At 39.9% G+C, this 14,726-nt stretch overlaps 1 protein-coding gene across 1 annotated transcript in view; it reads right to left on the bottom strand.

Annotated features, from left to right (window-relative positions):
* pudp (pseudouridine 5'-phosphatase) overlaps positions 1-11,051 on the bottom strand; it is a 47,777-nt gene extending 36,726 nt beyond the window's left edge. Inside the window, exons 1-3 of the mRNA XM_008284094.1 lie at positions 10,964-11,051; positions 9,632-9,850; positions 7,291-7,520 (exon numbers count right to left, since the gene is read on the bottom strand). Coding sequence (XP_008282316.1) covers positions 7,291-7,520; positions 9,632-9,850; positions 10,964-11,027 — 513 coding nt within the window. The 5' untranslated portion in view covers positions 11,028-11,051. The remainder of the gene's footprint in view (positions 1-7,290; positions 7,521-9,631; positions 9,851-10,963) is intronic.
* Between the last annotated feature and the right edge of the window lie 3,675 nt (positions 11,052-14,726).

Genomic DNA, 14,726 nt, shown 5'->3' with positions numbered 1-14,726 from the left:
GATTCACTGTTCTACTTTGGAACCTGTATTTTCAATAATCAACAAGAGTAGATGTGCATGAGGCTGCTGATTTACTGCTGCTATTCACGGCTCATGCTAACAAATGCACTTTTAATTGAGTGTTTATTTTATATTTTATTGCTATTTTATTATTTATATCACCTTTAGCTGCAGGGTGGCTTGGTTGTTAGCACTGTTGCCTCGCAGCAACAAGGTTGCCGGTTTGCGTCCCGGTGGGGGCACTGGGATCTTTCTGCGTGGAGTTTGCATGTTCTCCCCGTGCAGCATGGGTTCTCTCCGGGTTCTCCGGCTTCCTCCCACACAGTCCAAAATCATGTTGAGGTTAATCGGTGATTCTAGATTGTCTGTGGGTGTGAATGTGAGTGTGCTTGGTTGTCTGTCTCTAAGTGTAGTCCTGTGATAGACTGGCGACCTGTCCATGGTGTCCCCTGCCTTCACCCTAAGTCAGCTGGAATAGACTCCAGCTCCGCCGCGACCCTAGTGAGGATTAAGTGGTGTATAGATAATGGATAGATATCATCTTTTAACTATTATTAGCTGCTGCAAAGATGATGCCAAATGAAATTTCGATGTATCTCTAGTGAAGGGACAATAAAGCTTCTTCTTCAAATATAATACAGCATCATACCTTGGATTAGGCAAAATAGTTGCTTCAAATGTAGGGACGATATTTTTATATTATTGTTTCATTACTTTTAATGTACATGGCAATTACTGTAAGGAAGTAATTTTTTTCTTTTTTTTTGATGACGATTCAATATTCAAGAGTCCATCAAGGTAAACAACTTCTTTTAACGTTGTTTTCCTCACATTTCTCTTTGAATCTACAGCACTTTGTAACCCTGTTTTGAAAAGTGCTATATAAATAAAGTTTATTATTATTATAAATGTCACTGGAGGAGCATCTTTCTTGAGTGGTTGTATTTGCTCCATGTTTTCTCTGCAGAAAATGCTACTTGTTGACGGATCTCCATGTTTGTGAAAATAACTACAGGTAGCACTCATTGTTACCACGCAGATGCAGGTTCATTGTACCAGCGTTTCTCATTCAGGCTTCTTTGCTTCTTTGCATCAAAGCGACAGAAAAGATTTTTACTCCAACCTGTCCTTATAATGGAAATTTCGATTGCAGAGTGTAATGGCAGGAGAATCAAAACACCACTAGTGGTTTGATTGGTCCCCTATAATGCCAGCTTTCAGTATGCAATTCTATCTGCCACCAGGTCGGAATATCCTGGAAAAAAACAAAAGGCTTGATTCACGACACAAAGAGTAAACAAGTATTTCAACAAGATCAAACCTGCCCACTTGTTAATGCAACCGGGTGTTTTCCTCTGCCTTTACCATAGCACTGAGATCTGTGCTTTAAATTGGGATTCTTGCAGCCGTTTCTTGCTTTGGACAGTCGCCAGTTTGCAAGTGGCTGCCATGTTGCTGATGCTAGAAGCCAGAGAACAAACCAAGAGCTTCGTCTCTTCCTTCTTGTTTCCTAAGTGGTGTTGAGTGTTTCGGGTCCTGTGTTGTTGGAAGCTGAGATGTTCTAAGGAGAGCGATCCGGCACCAACAGCGACACCACAAGGAAACTGGAGGGCTGGAAAAGTTGAAAATGTTGTCTGTTGTCACTCTAATGTTGAATGCAATCAGTAATGTGGGTGGGCAGATGTTAATAAGAAATACTTGACATAAAAGTATCTTTTCATGTTAAAATCCAATTATTTTCTCCTTTTTTTTTTTTTTTTTTGTGGTATTCATGTTCCGAGGGCATGTTGCCAATTCAATCTTTGCGCATGGCTGTCCTGAACAAAAGTGAATACAGAGGATGTGCTAGATGAAGGCAGTGCTTCCAAAAAGGCTTTTTTTTTTAAAAAAAGGAAAAAAAGGAAGGGAAAAAGTCCATGGTCTGGTTTCTCAGCACACTGACTGACATAATAAAATCTGAATAAAGCCATTCACAAGCACTCTGAATCCTCACAGCACAAGCGGAACTGGGAAATATGTTCATCATCGTACAAATGTGTGTTTACACAGGATGAATACCACCGGGTGTTTTCAGGTACTGCATCAGCGCTGTTGTACAAAAGAGTAAACGACAGCGTTCTGCACATGTCGCGAATTTGTGAGTCTGTGAGGTTTTGATGGCTTTCTTTTAACACAACAGACTAATTTCTGCGGAGACAACGAATGCATTAAATTAAACAGCAGTTCCTCACAAATTTACAGTTTGTTTCACCCCCTGCTTCGTGCATACAGGTACTGCTCTGCAAACGCAACAAAGATTTGTGCACGACTACAGCGCACAAGCTTGGCAGTCAGAATACACAACCTATGCTACTACTACTTCAACACCAACAACAAAGCTGCCACGGTGTCCACAGCTGTCAGCGCACATCCACAGGGGAGTAAAATCAAGGTTGTGTCGCTGTTGGAAAGTCTGGTGGATCGTTGGCAGTCACAGAACAACATTTATGGCCCTTTTGAGAAAGTCAGTGTGCGGGTAGCTGTGCTGTAACTCGGCTATGTGTGTGTGTGTCTCTGGACAGTGACGGTAGAGAATCACAGCCACGTTGTTCATCGCAGTTAAGTCAATGTGTCTGTTCGTCCAGATATCCTGCTCTAAATAAGGCAGAGTTATCTGCAGGCCCATGTGCGGTCTTTACTGCCACAGAAGAGGAATAAATCGAATTTATGTGTGCCATCTCTCGCTAATGCAATACTGATACTGTACTGAGGCACAAACAGGGACTGTGGTCAGCCAGCGTGCCCTTTTTTATACAGTCTCTTTGCAAAGTATTCATACCCCTTTCACTTTATGCATACGTCATATTGTAGAATTACCTTTATTTAATCTAGAACCTAGGGCGGCAAATAATGGCCTGTCAAATATTTTATCGATTTTGAAAATAAACTAGTGACTATTTGGACTTTGAAGAAGCCTGTTTGGCAGCAGATGCAGCTTTGGGTCATTGCCCCTGCCTCACTTGCGCTCACTCCTTATTTGGCTGCATTCAGTTCTGATCAGCCTCTCTATTCTGCTGCTGAGAAGCATAATTGTTGATGATGCTGCCACCACCATGCTTCACTGCAGGGATGCTGTTGGCCAGATGATAAACCTGGGGTTCTCCAGACATACTGCTTTGAGTTCTGTTCAAAGCTTTATTTCCAATATGTTTCCAGCCTAACAGCAATCTTCTTCCCTCATGCGATCACGACCCTTCGAGCAGGCTGTCATTTGCCTGGGGCTGTTTTTTTACAGCAACACTCTGTACGTATACTGTTGTTAAGAATCCCCCGGATTAAGATGGCAGCAACACCAATAATCTGCAGAGCACGGAGGAAAGAATTTCAAATTTAAACACAAAGCCAACATACTTCCAGGTCCCTAGACATCTGAGAAAGTGACGTCTAAAACCATTCAGTTCATTCCCCAGCCCCTCCACTTGCAAGAAACTGAATCCTACGTTGCAGCCAATGGCAGGGAAGAACCATGCATGTAAGCTCTGCCGCTAAGATGGTGTGTGAGTGTGAATGGATGAATGAAAAACACATTGTAAAGCGCTTTGTTGAAAAGGTGATAAAGATTAAAAAGGTGCTACAGATGCGAACAATATACCATTTAAACACAACCCAGTGAAAGCTTCAGTCTGTTAAAGAGGACGACAGCCCATCACTGTACAGCTGTAAACTGTAGCTAGGTTAACAGAACATAACCTTCTTACTCAGCTGACGTAAAGCCCTTATGTCATCTCAGGGTTATCTCTTGTTCCAGTCGCTTCTACAAATAAATGTATTCTAAATGTGCCTTTAGTGTCTGAGAGCGAAAACCAACCATCTGCCTTTCGTGTTCCTTCAGTTTACTGTTCATGTTTGAATAGAATCTAGGAAATACTGCTGCAGATTTATTTTAACCCTTTGTGGTTTTAGTTTAAGCTGAACATTTTATTTCTTGCTATACAAAAACCATCAGTTTACATTAAAATGTACCAGCTCAGTACTTGGTAGCGGGTTCTCTTGATACTTGGTCTTCTATGCCACTTTTTTCTCATATTATATTAATTCTAATGTTATTTTTAAGAATGCATATACAATATATTCCTAAAAAACACAAAGAACTATACTAAATTAAGAGTTTCGAGCACAAAAACTGCACTGACAAGTCATTTGATTACATATTCAATGAACAATCTGTGTACTGAGTAATGATCAACAGTAGGTCTGTTCAAATTAGCATAAAACTACCTTCTTTTTTTTTTTTTAACATGTGGTCTACAGAGTGAGTGTTTTTAAGAAAGTAGGTCAGCCCTCACACTGTTATTTGGTTCTTTTAGTGAGATATTTGGCAGCTATTTTAGACTGACTCAACGCTGCGAAAGGCTTCCAGAGTGTCTGAAAATATATCTTAAACAGCCCATGAACCCTGAAAGCTCACCACTTTTGATCAAAGTGCTGCAGAAGAAGTGCGCGTCTGTCAGTGCAGAGAGCGGCTGACATCCGGTCCTGCCTGCATTACTGCAAATGGAACACATTAACTGCAAATAAAAAGCCACTGACTGACATACAGGCAGTTAAATACAAGTAGATATAGGGCACATATTGTTTGACATACTGTTGACATATGCCTTCTGTAGCTGCTGCAGCACTTGTTGGTTTCACTGAAGGCACAGCTTTTATCTCCTGGCTCATATTTTCTCATCCGTGACATTTCGGTGGTCTGTGCAGTACACATTAAGCAAATCCCACATTTCAGAGAGCTGACAACAAACAACTGTGTGTTTTGATACGCCATAATTTAAGGTAATCTGATGGAATGAATTCACGAGTTAAAAAATGTGAAGACGCTCCTGATGACAACACAGGACGGGTCCAGAAAAATACCCTAAAAACTCCAGATCTGTTTTAATCTTTAAATTAACTTCCGATTTGTAAATCAGACATCAGATCAGAACTGCTGCTGCTGCCTTGGTGCTTCCAGAGTCAGGAATGCAGTACATCACCGCCACTAACTATGACTATATACATATTCACCAACCAGCCACAACATTAAAACCACTGAAGCGAATATATTGATGGACCTGTCAGTGAGTGGGATATATAAGGCAGCAAAGAAAACAGTCAGCTTTTGAAGTTGATGTGTTTGAAGCCTGAAAAATAGGCAGTGTAACCTAATCCAGATCGAAGCTTAAAATCATGACATTTCATCATAACCGCATAGATTTTGTAAAAGACAAAAAAAAAAAATCTGCACTCGTCTGTGTAACTAAAAAGCCATTAGTGGCTCAGCAGCAGCCAAAAATGAAAGTTGTAGATTGTGAGAGATGCAGGGCTTTAGACGGCAGTGAAAAATGAGCCAACAGTGAGTAAAAAAAAAAAAAAAATGCCTAGAAAGTTCAGAGAGTTCATCAAGAAAATTAACAGCAGAAGATGGAAATTATCATTTGATGCAGCCTGATTGGAAAGTAATCAATGTTCTGTACTTGTTCTGTCTTTTTATTATTGAACACCAGATTTATTCGAGAATTAACAATAAATAGTCAAAACGACAGAAGCCAGATTGATTATCTTTCAAACGATTATTCTCCCGTGTCACTATATGTGCTTCACTGCAAAAGAAAGGATTTATTGGTAGCAGTGATTATACTGTTACGTGTGTGACAGGTGGAAGAATTAAAGAGAGCTAGAGAGACGTGAGTAGCGATAACTGCAGCAATATCGGAGCTATAATTTAGCTGGTGGAGCTGGGCAGGAGGTGGAGATGACTGACAGCTTGTAGTTCATCTGATATTCTCTCCCCGTGCGTTTTGAGTGCATTAAGCCGACTGGCGCTAGTTGGAAAAAAAAGCAATGACATTTGAAAAAAATGGGAAAATATCATTACATAAAAAGCACATCCGCCAATATTTTTTGAGCTACTTTGTGAAAAAAAAAACAAAATCCATTGATAATGAGCCTACATGTGGTGTCTGGTGATGAACTGTTGCAGCTCCTGAGTCATCAGTCATCGGTCGCGTCAGCAAATATCGCTCATTTCTGACGCGCTCATACGTAGTTTGTCACATTCTTGGCTGCTGGACCATCACACAAACGAGACGTGTTTTACTTTTTTACATTTTTGTTTTGGCAAATTACAATTTTCAAACTAATACTGAAGAACAAGGTTGAAGTTGTTATATCAAACTGTTTAGTGCAGGTCAAGGTTTACACATTTAGGATGCAATGAAGCACGTTTCTGCAGCTTGCAGTAGTTTAGCACAACGGAGCTGATAAAGCTAAAGGTGGTTTCACAACATGTGTTTATATATCTGATGCATTTAAGTGAAATCTCGTAGAAACGACGCTGTTCGTGCATCTTCCAGCAAAAGCAGAGCAAAAAATAGGGCTGAAGCTTGATTCACAGCCTCTTATGGTGCAAACACACTAACATTCAACACTAGTATGTCGGGATGTTTGGGTTTTGATCATAAGCTTTGGATTGTTTCAGATGAAGGCATTGATTGGTATCAGCATGAATCTTGGCCGACACAAGTGGCGTACATTTTCAAAATTCCCAAACAATTGCAACATTATCGACAAATAATTTATTTATTTGTTGGATTGTGAGTACACTTCACATTTGTACTGTGCTGATGTTGCTATTTGCATGTATGTTGCATGTACCACTGGGGCATAGGATTGGTTGGAGGTCATGAAGCGCCACAGAAGACTTTGTTCATGGTGACTCTTTGTGAGCTCAACCCTGACAACGCTCTGTGCTGCTGATGCTTTGTAAGTTACATCCACTCAGCTTTCAGATCAATATAAATGATCCTGTCAAATCCTGTCACAGACTTCTGTGATTGTTGCATTTGATGAGCTTGCAGTAAATACTAGTTACACATGAGAGAAAGGCTGAAAAAACAGAATCACACAGCTATTGCAGGCAGGGTTTTCCCTTCTGTAGAAAGGTTTAAGTGCAGCAACTAAGGGTTTGTGGGCTGCCTTAACCTGACTGACAGTTTGGTGACATTAGCATGAATGTAAAACCAGTGGTGAGAGTTTAATGCACTGCTTAAGAAATGGAGAGGTGGTTTGTTCTCAAAGAAAAGGTGACCATCAGAGGGACATTTGTGTGATCAAATTCTGCAAGATACTAAAGGTCCAACAAGCAAAAAAACCCAAACTTGTCTGCTTCATTCAGAAATAACTAGCAAACTAAATGTTTTTCATTTTCTTATTTAGGAATCTCACTTGAACATGAAAAGATGAAAGGATTCATCTGTAATCGGTGGTGCCTACCTTCTCTGGAGAAGCAGGGGGGTTGAATCTGCTGGCACACACCAGGAAGGAGTCAGGCTGAGGTTTGGCATTCCTCACCTCGGGATCGTCGCCCAGAACAATGTGGTCAAAAATAGCAAACAAGTCTTTGTGTTGGCTCGTCTTCAGCTCGAACGTCACGCCGGCGGAGCTGGTTGCCACTGCAATGGGGACGCTGTGCTGCTGCAGATGGTGCACGAGTTTCTTCACACCTGGTGGTGCACAAGTTGTAAAATTAGACCTAAAGGTAGACTAATATATCTGTTTGTCACGATAGCAGACGAAGAGAACAGCTGTTAAATATGTTTTTATTCTCGTGTTTCACTTTATTGGTGACTAGAGAGAAGAGCAAGAGCTGTGGGAGGATTTTAATCTACAGCTTCAAGGATGACAGTCTGTAAAAAGCTGAAATAAAAACTCCCTCAAGGAACACACTCCTTTAACTTGCTAGGTGACAAGAACATGCACCCAATAAATGATGCACGGTAACACTTCATCATACATTACAGCTGCATCCTTATTCTGGAGCTTATAAACTTCACATTCCCCGACCAAATATAGTATACAACAGAGCAGAGAAAACTCCTGTGAAACATCTCTTAAATGCCAAATTATTCAGAATTGGATCCCCTCTCAAAAACTGCATTATTTCTAAGCTGAACAGAATTATGAACAATCAGAAACTATTACTTTCGAAAGACTATAATGACAATACAGGCCCTAAAGTAGCAACTAAATGCAAGAAAAGTGAATACACCTGTGATCAGCGAAACAAAACTGAGTACATCTATGATTTCCAATCAAGCTAATCGCAAGAACACAGTTTAAAAATGACCTCTGACCTTCTAAGTGCTCTGTGTCAATACAGCCTTCAGTTTAATCCAATCCACATGAATGGTGATTGCAGCTGAGTCACTCATGGCTCGCTAATTGTGCTAAGGAGGGCAGAGTCTTTTGGATTTTACAGAACTTTAATGATTTTTATGAAATGTGATCATTCTCAGCTTGAGGTCCCAATTGGAACCAGAAGTCACACATGAGTTGTTAAATGACTGTCAGAAAATTTAAACATCTGACTTTTCTTTTACAATTTCTTGCTCTAATAAATGCTTGAATTGTGTTGACTTTTAAAAATACGACATGCATTTAAAACCCAGAAGTATGTTCAGAGTTTTACCAGCACCTCAGATTGGAGCCTAAACAAGCGCGTCTCAAACATTGCATAAATCTGGTCTTTGTAGCAGCGATGGATCAGCCCACTAGAATCTAACTTGATCTCCTTCATTGCTAACACAGTGACAGCACCACAGTCTCCTGTTTAGTAATGAGGAAGCTGAAACTATAATAAGGAATATGATTAAAATAAAATTCAGCTTTATCACATTGGATAGAACTGAAATCCAGTTCTGAAATATAAATCAGAACTACCATTAACCACCAGGCTCCTGTGTGGGCTAATGTATTAACACGTGCCTATTCTAATGTACACAATCCATTTTTTTTTTTTTTTAATATCACACGTTCTTTTTTTCATCCAGCCTGTTCGCAACATGTGAGCCTCACAGAGTGGGTGTGTTTACCTGCTGTCAGCCTCACACCTGCCCACTGAAACCATGCCGTGCCGTTTTGTTCTACAAATGCGCATCGCTAATGTCGAACGCCAACACGACAAAGGCTTCTGTGCATTTAGGAGGGAGCAGAGACACAATTAATATCCCGCGGAACGGTTCTACAAAACCCACCCTGACAACGAACATAATGCCGTCTTTGTCCGGAGCAAATGACATGCTCTCCCTAATAGTTTAATGACGGCCACGGCATTCTGTGTGAAATCCAGGCGCCGGCTGATGAATTAACAGCTGCACCTGTTGAATCGCCAGCCTCATGTAAAACAGATGGACATATTTGTCAGGTTTCTTTCTCATTTTCATATTGAGTGCTACGGCCCCTGGTGGCCGTGTGGTTTCTTTTTCCTGTTGGATCTTTCGTGGCCTCTGTGTGGGGAGGCGGACTTTTGACTGGCTGAAGAGCAGCTCCACACAACACCTGTCTGTCATCTTGCATGATTGGTCTGGAGCTCCAGACCTGCACTCTTCTTCCCACCAGTTCCCTCCACCAATCAGGCTGCAGCAATCACCTCCACCAAGGTATAAATCTGGAGCAAACTCGGGTGGCTGTGATTGAAAATGAGCTGAGAGTTACTGGCTGTCTTCTGTTTCTGTAGCCACCAAAAGTTGCTACTAGAATAAAGAGCAGCCCACTCTTGAACGCTGAACAAACCAGTTGCATTATATTCCTGCTTTTTTTAGTACATTTTTCATACCTGGCATGAGCTTGGCCGAGGGAAAGATCCTTCCTTGTATCTGCCTGCTTTCGGCTAACAGTTCCTCGGCCGTCATGGGAAGCTCCAGTGAATCCCGAATCATTTGGGCAGCTTCCAGAGCTTTTTTACCCATCACCGATGCCTTAACGTCCCACGTGTACCGTTTTCCAAACCGGTCGCAAATTTCCTGGAAGGACACAGTGTAGAGTCGCTCTGTGTCTGAAGTGAGAAAATACAGACAGATGATTTACTTTAATGTCAATTAAGATCAAATATGAACGGAACATTTGATGCAATGCCAAACACATATTTTAGTTAAAGTTGCACACAGTGCTTATTTTCATTGTTGATCATTGTGTCAATTATTTTCCCAATTAATTGATTAATTTGGTCAATAAAATGGTGAAAAATGTCACTCAGTGTTTCCCAAAGCCTAAGATGACAATTTCATTTGTCCACAACCCCAAATGTATTCAGATTTCTGTCACAAAAGAGGGGGGAAAAAATGGAACATTCACATTTAAGAAGCTGCAAACTTTTCCAACATAAAAACAAATCAAGTAACAGATAATCAAATAGTTGATTATTAGCTTATTTGGTAGCATCTAATCAATTAGTAAATTATTCTTGCAGCTCTGTTCCGGTACCTGTCCTGCACTGTGCATGTACTGTAAGAGCTAGACAATAAAACTACACTTAATCGAATATAACATTTGAAAATGACATTACCAAGGTCAGTTAAACATTAAATGACAGCCCAGACATGCTCCATTCACTAACCAGAGTCCCTAATTAGGGCTAGAGTAGCAAGCCAAAAGCAATTTAAAAATAAGATAATTTTGAGTTTCCTGGCGTAGCTGTAAACAGATATTTGGCAAACATTATGTCAACTACCTAAAGCGGGTCAGTAAATGCTTTCCTTTAATTCGGGACATGTCTGACTGATAAAGAAGTCCAACTTTCCTGAAATCTCAACTTTTATAAGTAGGTCACCGTTTGGTTGGTAACCTCATGGAAGTTAGCTGACAGCCATGTTATGCTATACTACACGTCGATTTTGAAAGTGCACAGTGCAGATCGACATTTGAAATGTATGCCGAATTAATCTCTACATCATAACATGTAATAGCCCTGCAGAAGGATGTTCGACACGATATGGAATTGTAGTTTTGTGCAAGAGATCATAATCATCTACATCTCAACGGAGTTCGGTAAGCAAGCGCTTCACGCTGCACGACGGAGTTTTTTTTTCTTTTTTTGAATGAACACAGGTGTGTCTGTGGTTAAACGAGCAATGCCTTAAGACAGAAAGCATAAAGTAGGTTTCAATACCCAATAATAATCCGTCCATGTCAAAAATGACATGGCTCACAGGTTTGTAGCTGTTGCTTGACATGATTCACCGGTGAGTTTAGTTCCGCGTTGAGGAAGCCGCGGTGAGAGGTCAACTAAAAACTAACAAGATGTTCGTGTTGTTGAAAAAAAATCTGTTTGTGACGTTTAGAATCTTCTATTGGCACTAAACCAGCTTTAATACATTATCATACAAAAACGGAACTGTTATGATAACGATAAATTACACATTTTCAGTTTACAATGGGTGTCAAGCAGTTCAGGGTTGCTTTTAGTCGGTCCAGCGCAATGGCTGCTGGGAAATGAAGTCCGAACTGACGGTTCATTGGGCTGCTTTAATAGCAACTGCATAGGTTGTAGAAGAAAATTGTTTTGTTTGGCTGTTTCCTTTTTTCCTTTTGAAACAAAACTATTTTACATAATAAACACCACAGAAAAAAATACAAAAAAACAATCTTTTTCAAGGTAAAATAATATTCTAATTTTGTTTTTTTTAGTTTGTTTTCATATATTGTCTCTGACTTTGTCATATGAATTCATATTTCTCAAGATGCTGAAATTTCAAGTCTTTTTGATCAAGTTTGGATCTTTTTTAAAAGCAAACTCCACTTTTTTTTGTTTTAGTCTGGTATTTAATTGGTTTTGAATTATTAGTAGTATTAATTGTAGTAGCAGCAGTGACTGAATTTTTTTTTTTTCTATTAATTTGTACATTTTAGTCCATTTTATTTTTTTAATATAATGTCTTAATCTTGAATAAATATGCTTTTGATAATTTCTTATTGCATTTACTATTGATAGCAAAACAAATATTAAGTCCTCCATTTATAACAAAATATCTATTTGGGGATTGGGTGAGTTTTGTTTTTGTTTTGTTTATTTGTTTGTTGTTTTTGTTCATTAATTCTCTTCTTAATAACACTTTGCATTACATTCTGTATTTCTTTTTTTTAAAAGTGCTATATAAATACATTTTTGATGGATTGATTGAAGTTCGAGTTAGGTCTCTAGTCTTAAGAGGGCAAGTTCAAGTCATGTGTCAAAGACCAGTAAGAGATCTTTAAGGTGTGATCATGGTCTGACATGACAGCTTCTCAGCAGTAAAGCCAAAATATGTCAGAAAGATGTGCTGCCATCTTCTGCTGTCATGTCCTGACATATCCAGACTGTCTATTAAATGTTACAACAGATACAGTATACAATACAGTATAGAGGAAACAATAGATGATATATAGCTCAGTAACAAACAACATGCATCCATGACAGTCCAGACAACAGCAGCTGAGCTAAATGCGGCTGAAGGAGAAGCTGGAACTTGTTTTCCACTAATTGCAGGGTTGACGTGTCCTCAGAGGTACACTGAACCAGAGGTTGTCTCCGATCACCGAAAAGCTTTTCTGTTAATAAAAAACTGGAAACAGGAATTTTTAATGGAATAAAGCATCCGTATGTGTCATGTGTTCAGTGAGATCTAAGGAGCAGCTGTAAAAAAAATGCCCAGGGATGAGTTGCTGATAACACCATATTAGCTGTTTAATATTTTTTTAAAGAATTATCAAAGAAAGAAGAAATGCTGACTTTTGGTTTTTAATGTGGGTCCAACCCTTGATCGTATGTTTCCTACTTTGCAAATCAGTCCTATCATTAGACTCCCTGCCTGTTAAAACCAGTGTGCTCCAATACCCATACAGCTATACGCTAGAAGAACATTTGGTATGTCCCAGTACATAGTATGTCAAAAGCAGCACAGCATGCTATAAATACCAGGATGTCCTATTCCATTATGTTGCAGTGTTCATGCCAGTGTGCTTTTCTGGATCCACAATCCTCAACACTTATGGCACAATACTATGACACACTGTAGTTCATGCAGCCGTATGTGCTTTGTAAGTACGAATGCCAAGCACCTCCAGTCAGACTCAGTCGAATAGTTAAGAAATGATATCCTTTATATGTCCTGAATACTTTAGCTTGACCTCAATGGAAACATCACGAGATTAATTCATGAGGATTGGACAAAAATAGTCTTTGTGCAACAGTATTCTTGACGTGGGTCTGCCATGGATGGAGCTTTGAATGTTGCTGCCACAAGGAGCTGTATTGTATTTTCCCTTTGGTAGAACATGGACCAGTGTGTGCAAGCTGCAGGAGATAAGGAATGAGACACCTTTTCCTTAGCATTTATAGAATTTCCCCAGCTCTTGTTATGGCTGGAAACCTTCCTTAGCAAAATAAAAGACCACAATTTATCACTTTCTTTTGCAAATTCCTCATCTTCAAGGCCAAACTGAGATAATCTCATTGACATCCTATGATATTATCAGATGTCCAGAGCCTCAGAAGACATCCAATTATTGTCTCCAGTAAACTGACTTTAAGATCCATTCCTTTAGGCACCCACAACTTCTGAATGCCCTCACTGACAAAAGACACGCTGCTCTTTAGAACGCTGAATGACAAATGTTTTTATTAAGCTAAAATTCTGTCTTACATCTTCATTCTCCGGCGTGTCACAGAGAAGGGGCCGCTGCGAATTACTGACAAAAGGCTGCTCACTGCATTGTTACCGGCGCTGCCACATCTTTCTGAATAATTGGAAGCTCCACGTTAACAGAGTTTGTCTTGTTAGTGTGAAAGAGATGTCGGGGGAATGAGAGAACCCTGTAACCTGGACGATCTAATGAGCCTATGGATTTCAAGTCTAATTGGGGGATGGTGAGATGGAAGGTTTCGAGTCCTGTTGCTCGGTGCCAAATTGTGGAGTTTAGGGAATTGCTCAGACTGACCGAGAGCTCAGAAAACACTAAATAGGAGCGGGAACCATGTGTCTTCTGGAGAGGCGCTAAAGAAAAGCGCAATTTCCTGATGAAACATGTTTTTTTTTTTCTTCTTCTCTGACAAGACGAAAGAAGTATTTTTGTTTCTGTTGAAGCAGGATCATGGGTGCGGAGTTTTTTGGGGGTTTTTTTACCAAAAAAAAAAAAAAAAACGAGGATAAGCCTGATGATGCTTCCAATCCCACAAATCAACGCAACAACAAAAAGATGACAGTCTGGAAGAAGTAGCGGGAGATTGCTATGAAGCTAGCCCGGAGCGACACTTTGCTGTCTGACTGAAACAGTGTGTCTGTAGATATAAATAGTGGAGTGGTGAAATCACAGCCAGAAACACAGTTAGTTAGCTTTCACATCTCTCTCTGGAGTGGGACTGCTGCAGAGACGTGGCTACAATTAGACCGGGAAGCTTACTGTTTCATGTTTGCTATCTAATTATTATAAAGAGACTCGTATATAACCACCGTTCTTGCTTTTCATCACAACTCGGGCATTAGCAGTCGGTGCTGTCTAGCTTTGATATGACTGATGATTTACTTGATGATCGCCTGAACTCATTTTCACCTGTGAAACCTTAAATCCCCTTTTTGATGTTTCTCTTGTTGCTCAGTTTTGTCCACAGTGCTGTTCCCCAGCATCACATACAGTTTAGGTAGAAATAAAGAAGATGTTAGGACTAGATTCAACATGTTTCCTGCATCTCTGTAGATAACAGCACAAGCATGGCTGGAAGTAAAGAGAGCTCCAAAATATCATCTGTCCTCTATGACACAGCTATAATGCCATAAATCATTTTTAAAAGTTGCAGTAATTTGGTTATTTATCTTACAACAATGGAAAAAAAACTGGACTCAGCATGCACAATATTTTTCCAACCAGTGTTATAAGTACTGGAAGAACAAAAAAAG

Source organism: Stegastes partitus, unplaced genomic scaffold (assembly GCF_000690725.1).
Source record: "Stegastes partitus isolate 25-593 unplaced genomic scaffold, Stegastes_partitus-1.0.2 Scaffold345, whole genome shotgun sequence".
In the NCBI taxonomy this organism is placed as follows: Eukaryota; Metazoa; Chordata; class Actinopteri; family Pomacentridae; genus Stegastes; species Stegastes partitus.
The sequence above is the reverse complement of the archived record's forward strand: the minus strand, read 5'-3'. Positions and strand labels throughout refer to the sequence as shown.